This window comes from Heterodontus francisci, unplaced genomic scaffold, assembly GCF_036365525.1.
Source record: "Heterodontus francisci isolate sHetFra1 unplaced genomic scaffold, sHetFra1.hap1 HAP1_SCAFFOLD_1092, whole genome shotgun sequence".
In the NCBI taxonomy this organism is placed as follows: domain Eukaryota; kingdom Metazoa; phylum Chordata; class Chondrichthyes; order Heterodontiformes; family Heterodontidae; genus Heterodontus; species Heterodontus francisci.
Window position 1 is genome coordinate 85787 of NW_027141484.1, and position 15628 is coordinate 101414.

The 15628-nt window shown below is 47.6% G+C and overlaps 1 protein-coding gene across 1 annotated transcript in view; it reads left to right on the forward strand.

The window, feature by feature from the left end:
- The window catches only part of LOC137363824 (suppressor APC domain-containing protein 2-like), a 58210-nt gene extending 45228 nt beyond the window's left edge, over positions 1–12982 (forward strand). Inside the window, exon 7 of the mRNA XM_068027383.1 lies at positions 11588–12982. Coding sequence (XP_067883484.1) covers positions 11588–11716 — 129 coding nt within the window. The 3' untranslated portion in view covers positions 11717–12982. The remainder of the gene's footprint in view (positions 1–11587) is intronic.
- Positions 12983–15628: the final 2646 nt, after the last annotated feature.

Genomic DNA, 15628 nt, shown 5'->3' on the forward strand with positions numbered 1-15628 from the left:
AATACTGCAGGGCATGCACGAGACGTCATAGTGACGTCACTCACTCACTGCGCAGACTCAGTCTTGTCCCGGTCTCCCAGCTCAGGTAAGTTTTTATTTTTATTTTTAATACTTACCAGCAGAGCACTTACCGTGTGTGTCCAGCCCAACCCGAACTGACTCGATCTGGACTCGGCCCGAGCCCGAAAGCCGGCCCCAGAAGATGGGCCCGACCCGACCCGCCGACACATGTCTTTGGGTCCCGTCGGGTTCGGGTCGGGAAGCAGGCCTCTAATTCCTGGGATGAAGGGGTTAACTTATCAAGAATGGCTAAACAGGTTAGGCCTTTATTCATTAGAGTTTAGAAGAATGACGGGTCATCTTATTGAAACATATATGATTCTGAGGGGGCTTGACAGAGTAGATGTTGAGAAGATGTTTCCATTAGTGGGGGAATCTCGAACTGGGGACATAGTTACATAATAAGGGGACACTCATTTAAAACTGAGACGTGAAGGAATTTCTTCTCTCAGAGGGTAGTGAATGTCTGGAATTCTCTACCCCAGAGAGTTGTGGAGGCTAGATCACTGAAAGTATTTAATGAGGAGGTAGATAGACTTTTGAAATATCGGGGAGTTGAGGGCTATGAGGAGCTGGCACGAAAGAGGAATTGAGGTCTGGGGCAGATCAGCCATGATCTTATTGAATGGCGGAGCAGACTTGAGGGGCCGAATGGCCTACTCCTGCTCTATTACTTATGCTCTTATGAATACTTTGCATCTGGATTTACTAAAGAAGAAGGTGCTACCCAGGCCAAGGTGAAAGAGGAGGTAATTAATACACTAACAGGATATAAAATTGATAAGATGGCGGCATCAGACAGGCTGTCTGTACTTAAAATTGATAAGGCACCAGGGCCGGATGAGATGCATCCAAGGATACTGAGGGAAGTGAGAGTGGGAACTGCGGAGGCACTAGCCTTAATTTTTCAGTCTTCCTTAGACTTGGGGGTGGTGCCAGGCGACTAGAGAATTGTAAATGTTACACCCTTGTTCAAAGAAGGGTGTCAAGATAAGCCCAGCAACTATAACCAATCAGTTTAACTTCAGTGGTGGGGAATCATACAGAAAAAATAATTCAGGACACGATGAATAGGCACATGGACAAATGCTGGTTAATTAAGGAAAGGCAGCACGGATTTGTTCAGGGAAAATCAGGTTTAACTAACTTGCTGGAGTTTTTTGCGGAGCTAACGGAGAGGGTTGATGAGGGCAGTGGTGTTCATGTATGTATGGACTTCCAGAAGGCATTTCTGAAGGGCAATTAGCGATGGGTAATAAATGCTGGCCTAGCCAGCAACACTCTCATCCTGTGAAAGAATAAAAAAAATCATACTGTGCCGCAAAACAGACTTGTGAGCAAACTTGTAGCTCATGGAATAAAAGGGACGGTAGCAACTTGGATACGGAATTGGCTGAGTGACAGGAAACAAAGTAGTGATTAATGGATGTTTGTTGGGCTGGAGGAAGGTTTGTAGTGGAGTTCCCCAGGGATCAGTATTGGGACCCTTGATTTTTCTGATGTGTATTAATGACCTAGACCGTTATTTTTATTCATTCATGGGATATGGGCGTCACTGGCTATGCCAGCATTTATTGCCATCCCTAATTGCCCTTGAGAAGGCGGTGGTGAGCTGCCTTCTTGAACCGCTGCAGTCCATGTGGGGTAGGTACACCAACAGTGCTGTTAGGAAGGAAGTTCCAGGATTTTGACCCAGTGACAGTGAAGGAACGGCGATATAGTTCCAAGCCAGGATGGTGTGTGACTTGGATGGGAACTTGCAGGTGGTGATGTTCCCATGCATCTGCTGCTCTTGTCCTTCGAGGTGGTAGAGGTCGCGGGTTTGGAAGGTGCTGTCGAAGGAGCCTTGGTGCGTTGCTGCAGTGCATCTTGTAGATGGTACACACTGCTGCCACTGTGCGTCGGTGGTGGAGGGAATGAATGGCACACCATCCACAAACAATCAAGTGGGCTGCTTTGTTCTGGTTGGTGTCGAGCTTCTTGAGTGTTGTTGGAGCTGCACCCATCCAGGCAAGTGGAGAGTATTCCATCACACTCCTGACTTGTGCCTTGTAGATGGTGGACAGGCTTTGGGGAGTCAGGAGGTGAGTTACTCGCCGCAGGATTCCTAGCCTGTGACCTGCTCTTGTAGCCACGGTATTTATATTACTACTCCAGTTCAGTTTCTGGTCAATGGTAGCCCCTAGGATGTTGATAGCGGGGGATTCAGTGATGGTAATGCCATTGAATGTCAAGGGGCGATGGTTAGATTCTCTTTTGTTGGAGATGGTCATTGCCTGGCACTTGTGTGGCGCGAATGTTACTTGCCAATTATCAGCCCAAGCCCAGATATTGTCCAGGTCTTGCTGCATTTCTATACAGACTGCTTCAGTATCTGAGGAGTTGCGAAAGGTGCTGAACATTGTGCAATCATCAGCGAACATCCCCAATTCTGACCTTATGATTGAAGGAAGGTCATTGATGAAGCAGCCGAAGATGGTTGGGCCCAGGACACTACCCTGAGGAACTCCTGCAGTGATGTCCTGGAGCTCAGATGATTGACCTCCAACAACCACAACCATCTTCCTTTGCGCTAGGTATGACTCCAACCAGCAGAAAGTTTTCCCCCTGATTCCCATTGACTCCAGTTTTGCGAGGGCTCCTTGATGCCATACTCGGTCAAATGCTGCCTTGATGTCAAGGGCAGTCACTCTCATCTCACCTCTTGAGTTCAGCTGTTTTGTCCATGTTTGAACCAAGGCTGTAATGAGGTCAGGAGCTGAGTGGCCCTGTCGGAACCCAAACTAAGCATCACTGAGCAGGTTATTGCTAGGCAAGTGCTGCTTGATGGCACACAGAACACAGAACATTACAGCGCAGTACAGGCCCTTCGGCCCTCGATGTTGCGCCGACCTGTGAAACCATCTGACCTACACTATTCCATTTTCATCCATATGTCTATCCAATGACCACTTAATGCCCTTAAAGTTGGCGAGTCTACTACTGTTGCAGGCAGGGCGTTCCACGTCCCTACTACTCTCTGAGTAAAGAAACTACCTCTGACATCTGTCCTATATATCACCCCTCAACTTAAAGCTATGTCCCCTCGTGTTTGCCATCACCATCCGAGGAAAAAGACTCTCACTATCCACCCTATCTAACCCTCTGATTATCTTATATGTCTTTATTAAGTCACCTCTCCTCCTCCTTCTCTCTAACGAAAACAACCTCAAGTCCCTCAGCCTTTCCTCACAAGACCTTCCCTCCATACCAGGCAACATCCTAGTAAATCTCTGCATCCTTTCCAAACCTTCCACATCCTTCCTATAATGCGGTGACCAGAACTGCACGCAATACTCCAGGTGCGGCCGCACCAGAGTTTTGTACAGCTGCAGCATGACCTCGTGGCTCCGAAACGCGATCCCCCTATAATAAAAGCTAACACACCATATGCCTTCTTAACAGCCCTATTAACCTGGGTGGCAACTTTCAGGGATTTATGTACCTGGACACCAAGATCTCTGCTCATCTACACTACCAAGAATCTTCCCATTAGCCCAGTATTCTGCATTCCTGTTACTCCTTCCAAAGTGAATCACCTCACACTTTTCCGCATTAAACTCCATTTGCCATCTCTCAGCCCAGCTCTGCAGCCTATCTATGTCCCTCTGTAACCTACAACATCCTTCGGCACTATCCACAACTCCACCGACCTTCGTGTCATCCGCAAATTTACTAACCCACCCTTCTACACCCTCATCCAGGTCATTTATAAAAATGACAAACAGCAGTGGCCCCAAAACAGATCCTTGCGGTACACCACTAGTAACTAAACTCCAAGCTGAACATTTGCCATCAACCACCACCCTCTGTCTTCTTTCAGCTAGCCAATTTCTGATCCAAAGCACTAAATCACCTTCAATCTCATATTTCCGTATTTCCTGCAATAGCCTACCGTGGGGAACCTTATCAAACGCCTTACTGAAATCCATATCGACCACATCCACGGCTTTACCCTCATCCACCTGTTTGGTCACCTTCTCGAAAAACTCAATAAGGTTTGTGAGGCACGACCTACCCTTCACAAAACCGTGCTGACTATCTCTAATGAACTTATTCTTTTCAAGATGATTATAAATCCTATCTCTTATAACCTTTTCCAACATTTTACCCACAACCGAAGTAAGGCTCACAGGTCTATAATTACCAGGGCTGTCTCTACTCCCCTTCTTGAACAAGGGGACAACATTTGCTATCCTCCAGTCTTCCGGCACTATTCCTGTCGACAATGACGACATAAAGATCAAGGACAAAAGCTCTGCAATCTCCTCCCTGGCTTCCCAGAGAATCCTAGGATAAATCCCATCTGGCCCAGGGGACTTATCTATTTTCACACTTTCCAAAATTGCTAACACCTCCTCCTTGTGAACCTCAATCCCATCTAGCCTAGTAGTCTGTATCTCAGTTTTCTCCTCGACAACATTTTCTTTCTCTACTGTAAATACTGACGAAAAATATTCATTTAACGCTTCCCCTATCTCCTCTGATTCCACACACAACTTCCCACTACTATCCTTGATTGGCCCTAATCTAACTCTAGTCATTCTTTTATTCCTGATATACCTGTAGAAAGCCTTAGGGTTTTCCTTGATCCTATCCGCCAATGACTTCTCGTGTCCTCTCCTCGCTCTTCTTAGCTCTCCCTTTAGATCCTTCCTGGCACTGTTGATGACACCTTCCATCACTTTACTGATGATTGAGAGTAGACTGATGGGGTGGTAATTGGTCGGGTTGGACTTGTCCTGCTTTTTGTTTTCAGGACATACCTGGGCAATTTTCCACATTGCCGGGTAGATGCCAGTGTTGTATCTATACTGGAACAGCTTGGCTAGGGGTGCGGCAAGTTCTGGAGCACAGGTCTTCAGTACTATGGCCGGAATATTGTCAGGACCTTTGCAGTATCCAGTACCTTTAGTCGTTTCTTGATATCACGTGGAGTGAATCGAATTGGCTGAAGTCTGGCATCTGTGATGCTGGGATTTCAGGAGGAGGCCGAGATGGATCTTCAACTCGGCACTTCTGGATGAAGATTGTTGCAAATGCTTCTGCCTTATCTTTTGCACTGATGTTCTGGGCTCCCCCATCATTGAGGATGGGGATATTTGTGGAACCACCTCCTCTAGTTAGTTGTTTAATTGTCCACCACCATTCACGACTGTATGTGGCAGGACTGCAGAACTTAGATCTGATCCATTGGTTATGGGATCGCTTAGCTTTGTCTATCGCATGCTGCTTATGCAGTTTGGCATGCAAGTAGTCCTGGGTTGTAGCTTCACCAGCCCATCTGATTTTTTCAGTCCATATGTAGATTAAAATCCCCCCTGATTATTGTCATGCCTTTCTTTCAAGCTCTCATTATTTCTTCCTTTGTACTCTTTTCCACCGTGTGGTTACAGTTAGGGGGCCTGTACACCACTCCTATGAGCGACTTCTTGCTTTCATAATTTTTCATCTCTACCCAAACTGCTTCTACGTCCTGGTTTCCTGAACTTGGGTCATCCCTCTTTATTGCGCTAATACCATCATTAATTAACAGAGCCACCCCTCCACCTTTTCCTAGCTTCCTGTCCTTCCTAAATGTCATGTACTCTTCAATATTCAGGTCCCAATCTAGGTCATCCTGCAGCCACGTCTCTGTAATGGCTATCAGTGCGAATAGAAACAAATAAGTATGATCTATCAGTTCATCTTTTTTGTTTAGAATGCTATGTGCATTCAGATACAGAGCCCTTGGTTTAGTCCTTTTATTATTTTTGTAAAATGTATCCTTGCCTGCTGATTTACTCTTAGATTTGTGCTCTTTATCCCTTCCTGTCACAGTCTATTTATCATTTCCCATATTAATACCTTACTCCCTTGCCTCGCCTATACTCTTTGATTTCTCAAATTTGATCCCTTGCCCCCACTATTTAGTTTAAAACCCTCGCTACTTCTCTAGTTATGCGACTCTCTAGAACACCGGTCTCAGCACGGTTCAGGTGTAGACCATCCCAACAGTACAGCCCTGACTTTCCCCAGTACTAGTGCCAGTGCCCCAAAAACCAGAACCCACTTCTACCACACCAGTTATAGAGCCGCGCATTCATTTCTCTAACCTTATTTGACCACGCCAATTTGAACGTGGCTTAGGTAATTGGTCTAGCCATAGTCCCAAAGGACCATAGGCATCTCTGCCCATTAGAGAGAGACAGTTGGTGATGTATAGCTTGAGGGTTACCTCTCCTCAAGGGTGGGGCAAGGCGAGGAGGCAGGACTCCATGAATTACCACAGTAGGTACGGGGATTGAACCCCGTTGGCGTCTTCCTGCAATTCACGCTAGCCGTCTAGCCAACTGAGCTAACTGCACCCCCGCCCACCCCGGCTCAGGTAATAATCCAGAGTTTATTACCTTTGAGGTTCTGTTTCTTAGTTCGGCACCTGGATCCTCATACTGACTATGCAGTACCTCCTTCCTTGTCCTGCCTATGTGGACCATGACCACTGGATCCTCCCTCTCCCACTGTACGTTCCTCTCCAGTCCTGAGCAGATATCCTGAACCCTGGCAACAGGCAGGCAACACAGCCGTCTGAACTCTCGCTCTTTGCTGCAGAGAACAGTGTCAATCCCCCTCACTGTACTGTCCCCTACTACCACTACATTCCTTTTTGCTCCCCCCACTTGAATGGCTTCCTGTACCATGGTGCCATGGTCAGTTAGCTCATCCACCCTGCAGCCCCCATTCTCATCCAAACAAGCTGAAAGAACCTCAAACCTGTTGGATAATCGCAAAGTCTGAGGCTCCTGCACTCCTGCCCTCTGGGTCCCCTTACCTGTCTCAGCTGCGATCACACTCTCCTATCCCTGACCACTGACCAGCTGAGAAGACCCTATCCTAAGGGGTGTGACCACCTCCTGGTACAAAGTGTCCAGGTAACTTTCCCCCTCCCTGATGTGTCACAGTGTCTGCAGCTCGGCCTCCAGATCAATGACTCTGTGCCGAAGCTCCTCAAGCTTCAACACTCAGTGCAGAGGTGTTTGCCCCGGATCACACTGGCATCCAGGAGCTCCTACATGCTGTAGCCAAAACACATCACCAGTCCTGCCATCCTTCATGTGCTTTAATAAACTACTTAATTATTTTATTCAATTATTTATTTTCCTTTTTTATATATTTTATTAACCTTACCACCAGTTCCTGTACTATTTTAAACCTTAGGAATAGAATATTACTTATGTGCTTACCAGGTACTCACCAAACAGCTTGTTTCCTCCCCTATAGTAGAATAAGAACCAAATCCTACAGGATGAAAAAGTTAGAAAAAGCAAATGAGCACCTCCTTCCCCAACTCACCGAACTCCCAGCACTCTGTTCAAGTGGCCTGTATTTATTCGTTCTGAAACTGAAGAGCTTCACTGAGCCCCATGTACAGAAAAATCAGTTCAAGCTAGTTTCCTTAATTAACTAACTACTGCTGCACCCCAGTGGATAGCTTGTATATCCCTGCTTATGCCCCGAACAAACTTTAGAATTTAAATAATAACTTTCAATTAAATGTTAAGTACAAACAAAATTATATTTTTAGAAAGCGATTCTCTCAGCTCACCGAACTCCCAGCACTCTGTTCACGTCACACTCAGTGATAGAGGTATTCAAAATCATGAGGGGGCTGGATAGAACCATAGAAAAATTACAGCACACAAGGAGGCCATTCAGTCCATTGTGTCCGTGCCAGCCGAACAAACTAGCCACTATCTTATCCCACCTTTCAGCACCTGGTCTGTAGCCTTGCAGGTTACAGCACTTCAGGTGCATGTCCAGGTACCTTTTAAATGAGTTGAGGTTTTCTGCCTCCGCCACTGATCTGGGCAGTGAATTCCAGATACCCAGCAACCTCTGGGTGAAAAAGTTTTCCTCATATCCCCTCTAATCCTTCTACCAATCACCTTAAATCTGTGTCCCCTGGTAATTGACCTCTCCGCTAGGGGAAACAGGTCCTTCCTGTCTACTCTATTTCGGCCCCTCATAATTTTGAACACCTCAATTAAGTCACTCCTCATCCTCCTCTGTTCTAGGGAAAACAACCCTAGCCTGTACAATCTTTCCTCATAGCTGCAACTTTCAAGCCCTGGTAACATTCTTGTAAATCTCTTCTGTACTCTCTCCAGAGCAATTATGTCCTTCCTGTAATGTGGTGACCAGAACTGTATGCAATACTCCAGCTGTGGCCTAACCAGCGTTTATACAGTTCCAGCATTACATCCCTACTTTTGTATTCTATACCTTGGCCAATAAAGGAAAGCATTCCACATGCCGTCTTCACCACTCTATCTACCTGTCCTGCCACCTTCAGGGACCTGTGGACTTGCACTCCAAGGTCTCTCACTTTTTCTACCCCTGCTCAATATCCTCCTGTTTATTGTGTATTTGCTTGCTTTGTTTGCCCTCCCCAAATGCACTACCTCACACTTCTCTGGACTGAATTCCATTTGCCACTTTTCCGCCCACTCAACCAAACCATTGATATCATTCTGGAGTCAGACAGAGTAGATATGGAGAAAATGTTCCCACTCTTGAAAGGATCGGGAAAGAGAGGGCACAGATTTAATGTTATTGGCAAAAGAAGCAAAAGTGACACGAGGAAATTTTTTTTCGCACTGTAAGTGGTTAGGATCTGGAATGCACTGCCTGAGAGTGTGGTGGAGGCAGGTTCAGTCGAGGCATTCAGAAGGGAATTAGACTGTTATCTGAAAAAGAAGAATGTGCAGGGCTATGGGGAGAAGGCAGGGGAAATGGCATTAGGTGAATTGCTCGTTCGGAGAGCCAGTGCAGACATGATGGGCTGAATGGCTTCCCTCTGTGCTGTAACAATTCTGTGATTCTGCAATCGACTACTTTAGTTAAAACTCCTCAAAAAATTCAACTAGGTTCATTGGACGTGACTTGCCCTTTAAAAATGCATGCTGGCTCTCCCTGACCAGCTCATATTTACCTAAATGCTCACTCACTCTGTCCTGAATAACCAATTCCAGTATAAAGGTGTTTGAAGATTCTCATGGGTGAGAGTGGTAATGTTGAGCAAGACGATTTGACATTTTACTCCATGTGAATTTTCTGTGAAAAGAGCAGTTGTTTCCTTGAAAAAAAGGTTCTTGGAAGAATTGGCCGGCCCCTCTTTTTTTTTTGTCCATAAATATACTTTATTCATAAAAATCTGCAAAAGTACATTACAAAACAGTTCCAATTTCATACTTCGGAAAGTACAATAGAGATCAGATTTCTTCGATACATGAAGTGCCTCACAATTTTTGTCATTCCATTTTAAATGCAATGTACATTGGCATTCCATAGTAAAAAACATTTTGGTGCATAAAGCCCGAGGGGTTTTACACAGGTTCCAGCCCCTTGGTTCACTATGGCGGGAGGACCTTACACAGTGGTTTGTCCCCGCAGCGGCTGCCCCAAGCTTTAGCGCGTCCCTCAGCACGTAGTCCTGGAACTTGGAATATACCTGACTGCAATACTCAGTTGTGGAGAACTCCTTGCACTGGAAGACCAGCAGGTTTTGGGCAGACCAAAGCGGGCAGCATACTCTACCCATCGCCTGGAGGAATAACTGGAAAGGGTGGAAACAGTGGGTTTATATGTGGTGGAGGATGGGAATGTGGGCAGGATCTTACTGCTGATAGGTTATTGCATGTTCTTGCTGCTATTGGTTGGCTAATTGTGTTCCATGATAGGTCGGTACATACTACTGTTCTTGCTGCTGATTGGTCTGCTGTTGTGTCTCATGGTAAGTTGAGACATGCTTTTTTTTACTCTTTCATGATGTGAGCATCACTGGCCAGGCCAGCATTTATTGCCCATCCCTAATTGCCCTTGAGAAGGTGGTGGTGAGCTGCCTTCTTGAACCGCTGCAGTCCATGTGGGGTAGGTACACCCACAGTGCTGTTAGGAAGGGAGTTCCAGGATTTTGTCCCAGCGACAGTGAAGGAACGGTGATATAGTTCCAAGTCAGGATGGTGTGTGACTTGGAAGGGAACTTGCAGGTGGTGGTGTTCACATGCATTTGCTGCCCTTGTCCTTATAGGTGGCAGAGGTCACAGATTTGGAAGGCGATGTTGAAATAGGCTTTGTGCGTAGCTGCAGTACATCTTGTAGATGGTACACACTGCTGCTACTGTGCATTGGTGGTGGAGGGAGTGAATGCCAATCAAGCGGGCTGCTTTGTCCTGGATGGTGTTGAGCTTCTTGAGTGTTGTTGGAGCTGCACCCGTCCAGGCAAGTGGAGAGTATTCCATCACACTCCTGACTTGTGCCTTGTAGATGGTGGACAGGGAGTCAGGAAGTGAGTTACTCACCACAGAATTCCGAGCCTGTGACCTGCTCTTGTAGCTACAGTATTTATGTGGCTGGTCCAGTTCAGTTTCTGGTCAATGGAAACCCCCAGGATGTTGTTATTGGGGCAAGTCACCTGCAGAGCAGGCGGTGATGTGTTTCCTGGTTAGCAGTGGCCAGATATCACTGATGAGTAGGCCCACCCACTGTCTTGGGGAACAGTATGGTGTTGATAGATCTCTATCGCTTCCCTGACACGTCTTGTATGCCAGTGCATAATGGATGAGATGAGTTTGGTATTGGACCATTCAGTGCAGTGGTTATTGAGTTGAGCATGCTTGATGATAGATAGCTGCCTTGTCCCATTCACTGTGTTTGAAGCAGGCTTAATGTTCCTTGACCTAGCATGTAGGCTGCCGCCTGTTTCTCCAATGTAGGCAAGTCCACAGTCACGTGGTACGCTGTAAATTCCTGGTTTGTTGCGAGATGGTTTCTTGTCTTTGTGAGTATGAAGAATACAGTGGAGTTTCTTGGATGACTTATGTTGGACTTCTATGTCTGCTGACTTGAGTATGCGTTATAGTCTGTGCGAGGTGGAGTCGATATATGGGAGGCTGGCTCTTGTCTTGGTTGAGGTAGTTCTTGCAGTGTGAGTAACAGATGGACGCATGTTGATCCTATGAGAAGGAAATTCATTGAATTGGAGTGTAAACTTGATATGCTGCAGTTCTTGTTCCAGATGTGTCTTATCGCTAATGGAGTAGGCTCTTCTGTCGAGGGTGTTGGAGACGGAAGAGTGGAGGGATAATGAAAAGACCGGTAGTTTAGGAATCTATCAGTATGACTGGGCTGCGGTAGACTTGGCATTCTGGTATACCATTATGAGACTCGGTAATGAGAACATCAAGGAATGGTCTGGAAAGTTCCAGTAGCTTCCCCACAACTGACATTAGACTACTTAGGCCTATGATTTCCTCATTTCTTTCTTGGATGAGTTAAGTTTATGGAGTGGGGAAGATGGAAGGGTGGCCAGTGCAGTGTTGGAATTGTTGAGTTTGGAGGTAACTAAGGCATGGCTGAGGATTTCAGCAGCCAATGGAGGTGGTGGTAGGTGCTCGTGGCGACCTGGTAAACACTTGCCGTGGTCTAACTAACTAGTGTCTTGTTTCAGGAGGTGAGCAACAAGAGCGATCGCATCACCCAGCTGGAGCAGGAGAAGTCGGCCCTGATCAAACAGCTCTTCACCGCTCGATCGCGCAACCATCAGGAGAACAGCCAACTCGACTCCACTTTCATCTGACACAGACTGAATCCAGTCTAGACATGGGCCTCTCCGCATGCTCATAGGCCGAGAGGCCTGCGTGACACTCCCTGACTGGCAGATTGAATGTTCCTCACTCACTCCAGCTCCACAACCAGCTCCTGGTATCCAGACACGAACTGGGAGCAGCGAGCACTTTACAAGTAGTTCACTTTCTGACACCTTGTCCTGTCCCCACTGTCAACACACACCCGGACTGGGCCTTGTGTTCAAGGCCAACAAAGCCACAGCCCTCAGTCAACTTGACATGGTATGTGGAGGCTCTCACTGGCAAATTGTACAGGGAGGGATGGGGGGGATACTGGCTGTGATCCAATTCCTCGCTCTCTCCCTGTCTTTCTGAAGCCCAGGCATTGTTTACTTACATCACTCTAGGTTTTTTACCAGATTGTGATGCTGCTCAGCACTCTCTCTCACTCTCTCTCACACTCTCTCTCTCACACTCTCTCTCACACTCTCTCTCTCTCACTCTCGCTCACTCTCTCTCACTCTCGCTCACTCTCGCTCACTCTCGCTCACTCTCGCTCACTCTCTCACACTCTCTCACACTCTCTCTCACTCTCTCACACTCTCTCTCACTCTCTCTCACTCTCTCACACTCTCTCACTCTCTCTCTCTCTCTCACTCTCTCTCTCCCTCACTCACTCACTCACACTCTCTCTCACTCGCACTCTCTCTCTCTCACTCTCTCTCTCACTCTCTCTCACACTTTCTCACTCACTCTCTCCCTCTCACTCACTCTCTCCCTCTCACTCACTCTCTCCCTCTCACACTCTCTCTCCCTCTCACACTCTCTCTCCCTCTCACACTCTCTCTCCCTCACACTCTCTCTCTCACTCACACTCTCTCTCTCACTCACTCACTCACTCACCCTCTCACACTCTCTCTCACTCACACTCTCTCACTCTCTGTCTCTCTATTCACTCTATTCCTCACTCACTCACTCTCTCTCACACTCTCTCCCTCACTCACTCACTCTCTCCCTCTCACACTCTCTCTCACTCACAGTCTCTCTCTCTCTCACACTTTCTCTTTCTCAGAATCTCTCTCTCACGCCCTTTCTCTCTCACGCTCTCTTTCCCAGACTCTCTCTCTCTCTCTCTCTCTCTCTCTCCAAGCACAGGTCCTTGGGAAGTGGCTAAGAACACAGTCTCTACACACTCCCCAACTTTGAGTTTACATTTTGTTACTGTTGGTACTTCTCAAAAAATGGTACTGGACAAAACCTCCAACATCTCCTCAAGATCGGAGGAAGCTATGGTGGAGTCACCACTGACAGGGAGATTGTCTCCACTGCAGTGGTCATCTCTGTTTTATAATAAAGTTACATTTACAGTCTGTGTGTGTCCAGTATTCAGAGCAGAAATGCACTGATTCCTAATTCACTGGGAGTTGGAAGAGCCTGACATCAGGTTTGGGTGGCAAAAGGAGCCCATATTCCAGACTGACTCCAGTGCAGTCCTGTCGGAGGGTCACTATTGAGGGAGTGCTGCACTGTCGGAGGGTCAGTACTGAGGGAGCGCTGCACTGTCGGAGGGTCAGTACTGAGGGAGCGCTGCACTGTCGGAGGGTCAGTACTGAGGGAGCGCTGCACTGTCGGAGGGTCAGTACTGAGGGAGCGCTGCACTGTCGGAGGGTCAGTACTGAGGGAGCGCTGCACTGTCGGAGGGTCAGTACTGAGGGAGCGCTGCACTGTCGGAGGGGCAGTACTGAGGGAGCGCTGCACTGTCGGAGGGTCAGTACTGAGGGAGCGCTGCACTGTCGGAGGGTCAGTACTGAGGGAGCGCTGCACTGTCGGAGGGGCAGTACTGAGGGAGCGCTGCACTGTCGGAGGGGCAGTACTGAGGGAGCGCTGCACTGTCGGAGGGTCAGTACTGAGGGAGCGCTGCACTGACGGAGGGTCAGTACTGAGGGAGTACTGCACTGTCAGAGGGGCAGTACTGAGGGAGCACTGCACTATCAGAGGGGCAGTATAGAAGGAGTGCTATGGAGGTGCCATTGTTCGAGTGTCATGTTAAACCACGGCACCGACTGTCCCTTCAGCTGGATGTAAGAGATCCCGAGGTTCCATTCAAAGAGCCAGGGAGTTCTCCCCAAAATCTTGGCCAATATCTTTCCCATGCCCAACCTCATGAAAACACATTGTTTGCTCATAGTCTCATTTGTGGGATCTTGCTGTACACAAATTGGCTATTACAGTTCCTACATTCCAACAGTGACTGCAATTGAAAAAATACTTCATTGGCTCTTGGAGCATCCTGAGGCTGTGAAAGGCGCTATAGAAATGCAAGTCTGTCTTTTTCAATTGTTAGTTCTCAGTAGAAACCTGGGAGGAATTTTCCGACCCATTTTCATCCTTTTCCTTCTGCACTGTTTCTCATGGTTGTATGGGTCTCTGTTAGCAGGCTATTTGACTGCAGGAGTCGTTACAACTCAACCCTCGATTCAATCTTAGTCCTGTTGCACGGCCCCTGCATCAGCACAGAACAGCGCTCCGAGCCTGGGGTTTGTGCCTGGGCCAGTGGGAGTCTTCCTCAACTGAGGTAGCACGATGGGCTGATAGAACTGCAGAGGGGGGCGCGCAGCCCAGGGCGATGACACCGCCATGGGGCACAGCCTCTGACACCGAGCCCTGCTGGCATTGGTCAACTGAGAGCCCCGCCAATTGGAACAGGAACCGCCTGTCAGTCCAGCATCTTGCAATCATGGAACTGTCAGTTCCTTATCTCCAAAATAAGTCGGAAGGGAAAGGATGCAAAGAAAAAAATCAAACCTAAACGTTCTAAATCCTTTGTGATTTTAATTCCTGGAGACTGCAGAGTTTGGGGAAGGTTACAAACCCGAGCTAAACTGCATCGCACAAAACAGCTGGGGAGAAACCAAAACCATTGTGTTCATCAACTCTTTCCGAAGAAAAATTAACTCTGATTTATTAACTGCATGCAGTCTGTTTGAATGCGACTGTCAGTGCCTTGAAAGGAAGTAATTTGGCTGCTTTTGAAACTGGTTGAATTTAACCAGCTGGAGAAAGGCGTCACAGGCACTTTCAATCCACCAGCAGGTGGCAGCAAATGACCAGGATCAGCTGGAATGAAGAAACACACTGCCCCCGGCGGGAGTGGAGTAATAACGCACTGTGCCCTGTTTCTTTTTATTCATTCATGGGATGTGGGCATCGCCGGCTAGGCTAGCATTTATTGCCCATCCCTAATTGCCCTTGAGAAGGTAGTGGTGAGCTGCCTTCTTGAACACTGCTGTCCAAGGGGTGCAGGTACACCTACAGTGCTGTTAGGAAGGGAGTTCCAGGATTTTGACCCAGTGACAGTGAAGGAATGGTGATATAGTTCCAAGTCAGGATTGTGTGACTTGCAGAGGAATTTGCAGGTGGTGGTGTTCCCATGCATTTGCTGCCTTTATCCTCCCAGTTGGTAGAGGTCGGGGGTTTGGAAGGTGCTGTCGAAGGAGCCTTGGTGCGTTGCTGCAGTGCATCTTGTAGATGGTACACACTGCTGCCACTATGCATTGGTGATGGAGGGAGTGAATGTTTCTGGATAAGGTGCCAATCAAGCAGGTTGCTTTGTCCTGGATGATGTCGAGCTTCTTGAATGTTGTTGGAGCTGCACCCATCCAGGCAAGTGGAGAGTATTTCATCACACTCCTGACTTGTGCCTTGTAGATGGTGGACAGGCTTTGGGGAGTTACTCGCCGCAGGTTTCCTAGCCTCTGACCTGCTCTTGTACCCACATCGTTTATGTGCTGGTCCAGTTCAGTTTCTGGTCAATGGTAACCCCCAGGATGTTGATGGTGGGGAGTTCAGCAATGTTCATGCCTCTGAATGTCAAGGCGAGATAGTTAGATTCTCTTGTTGGAGATCGTCACTTGTGTAATGTG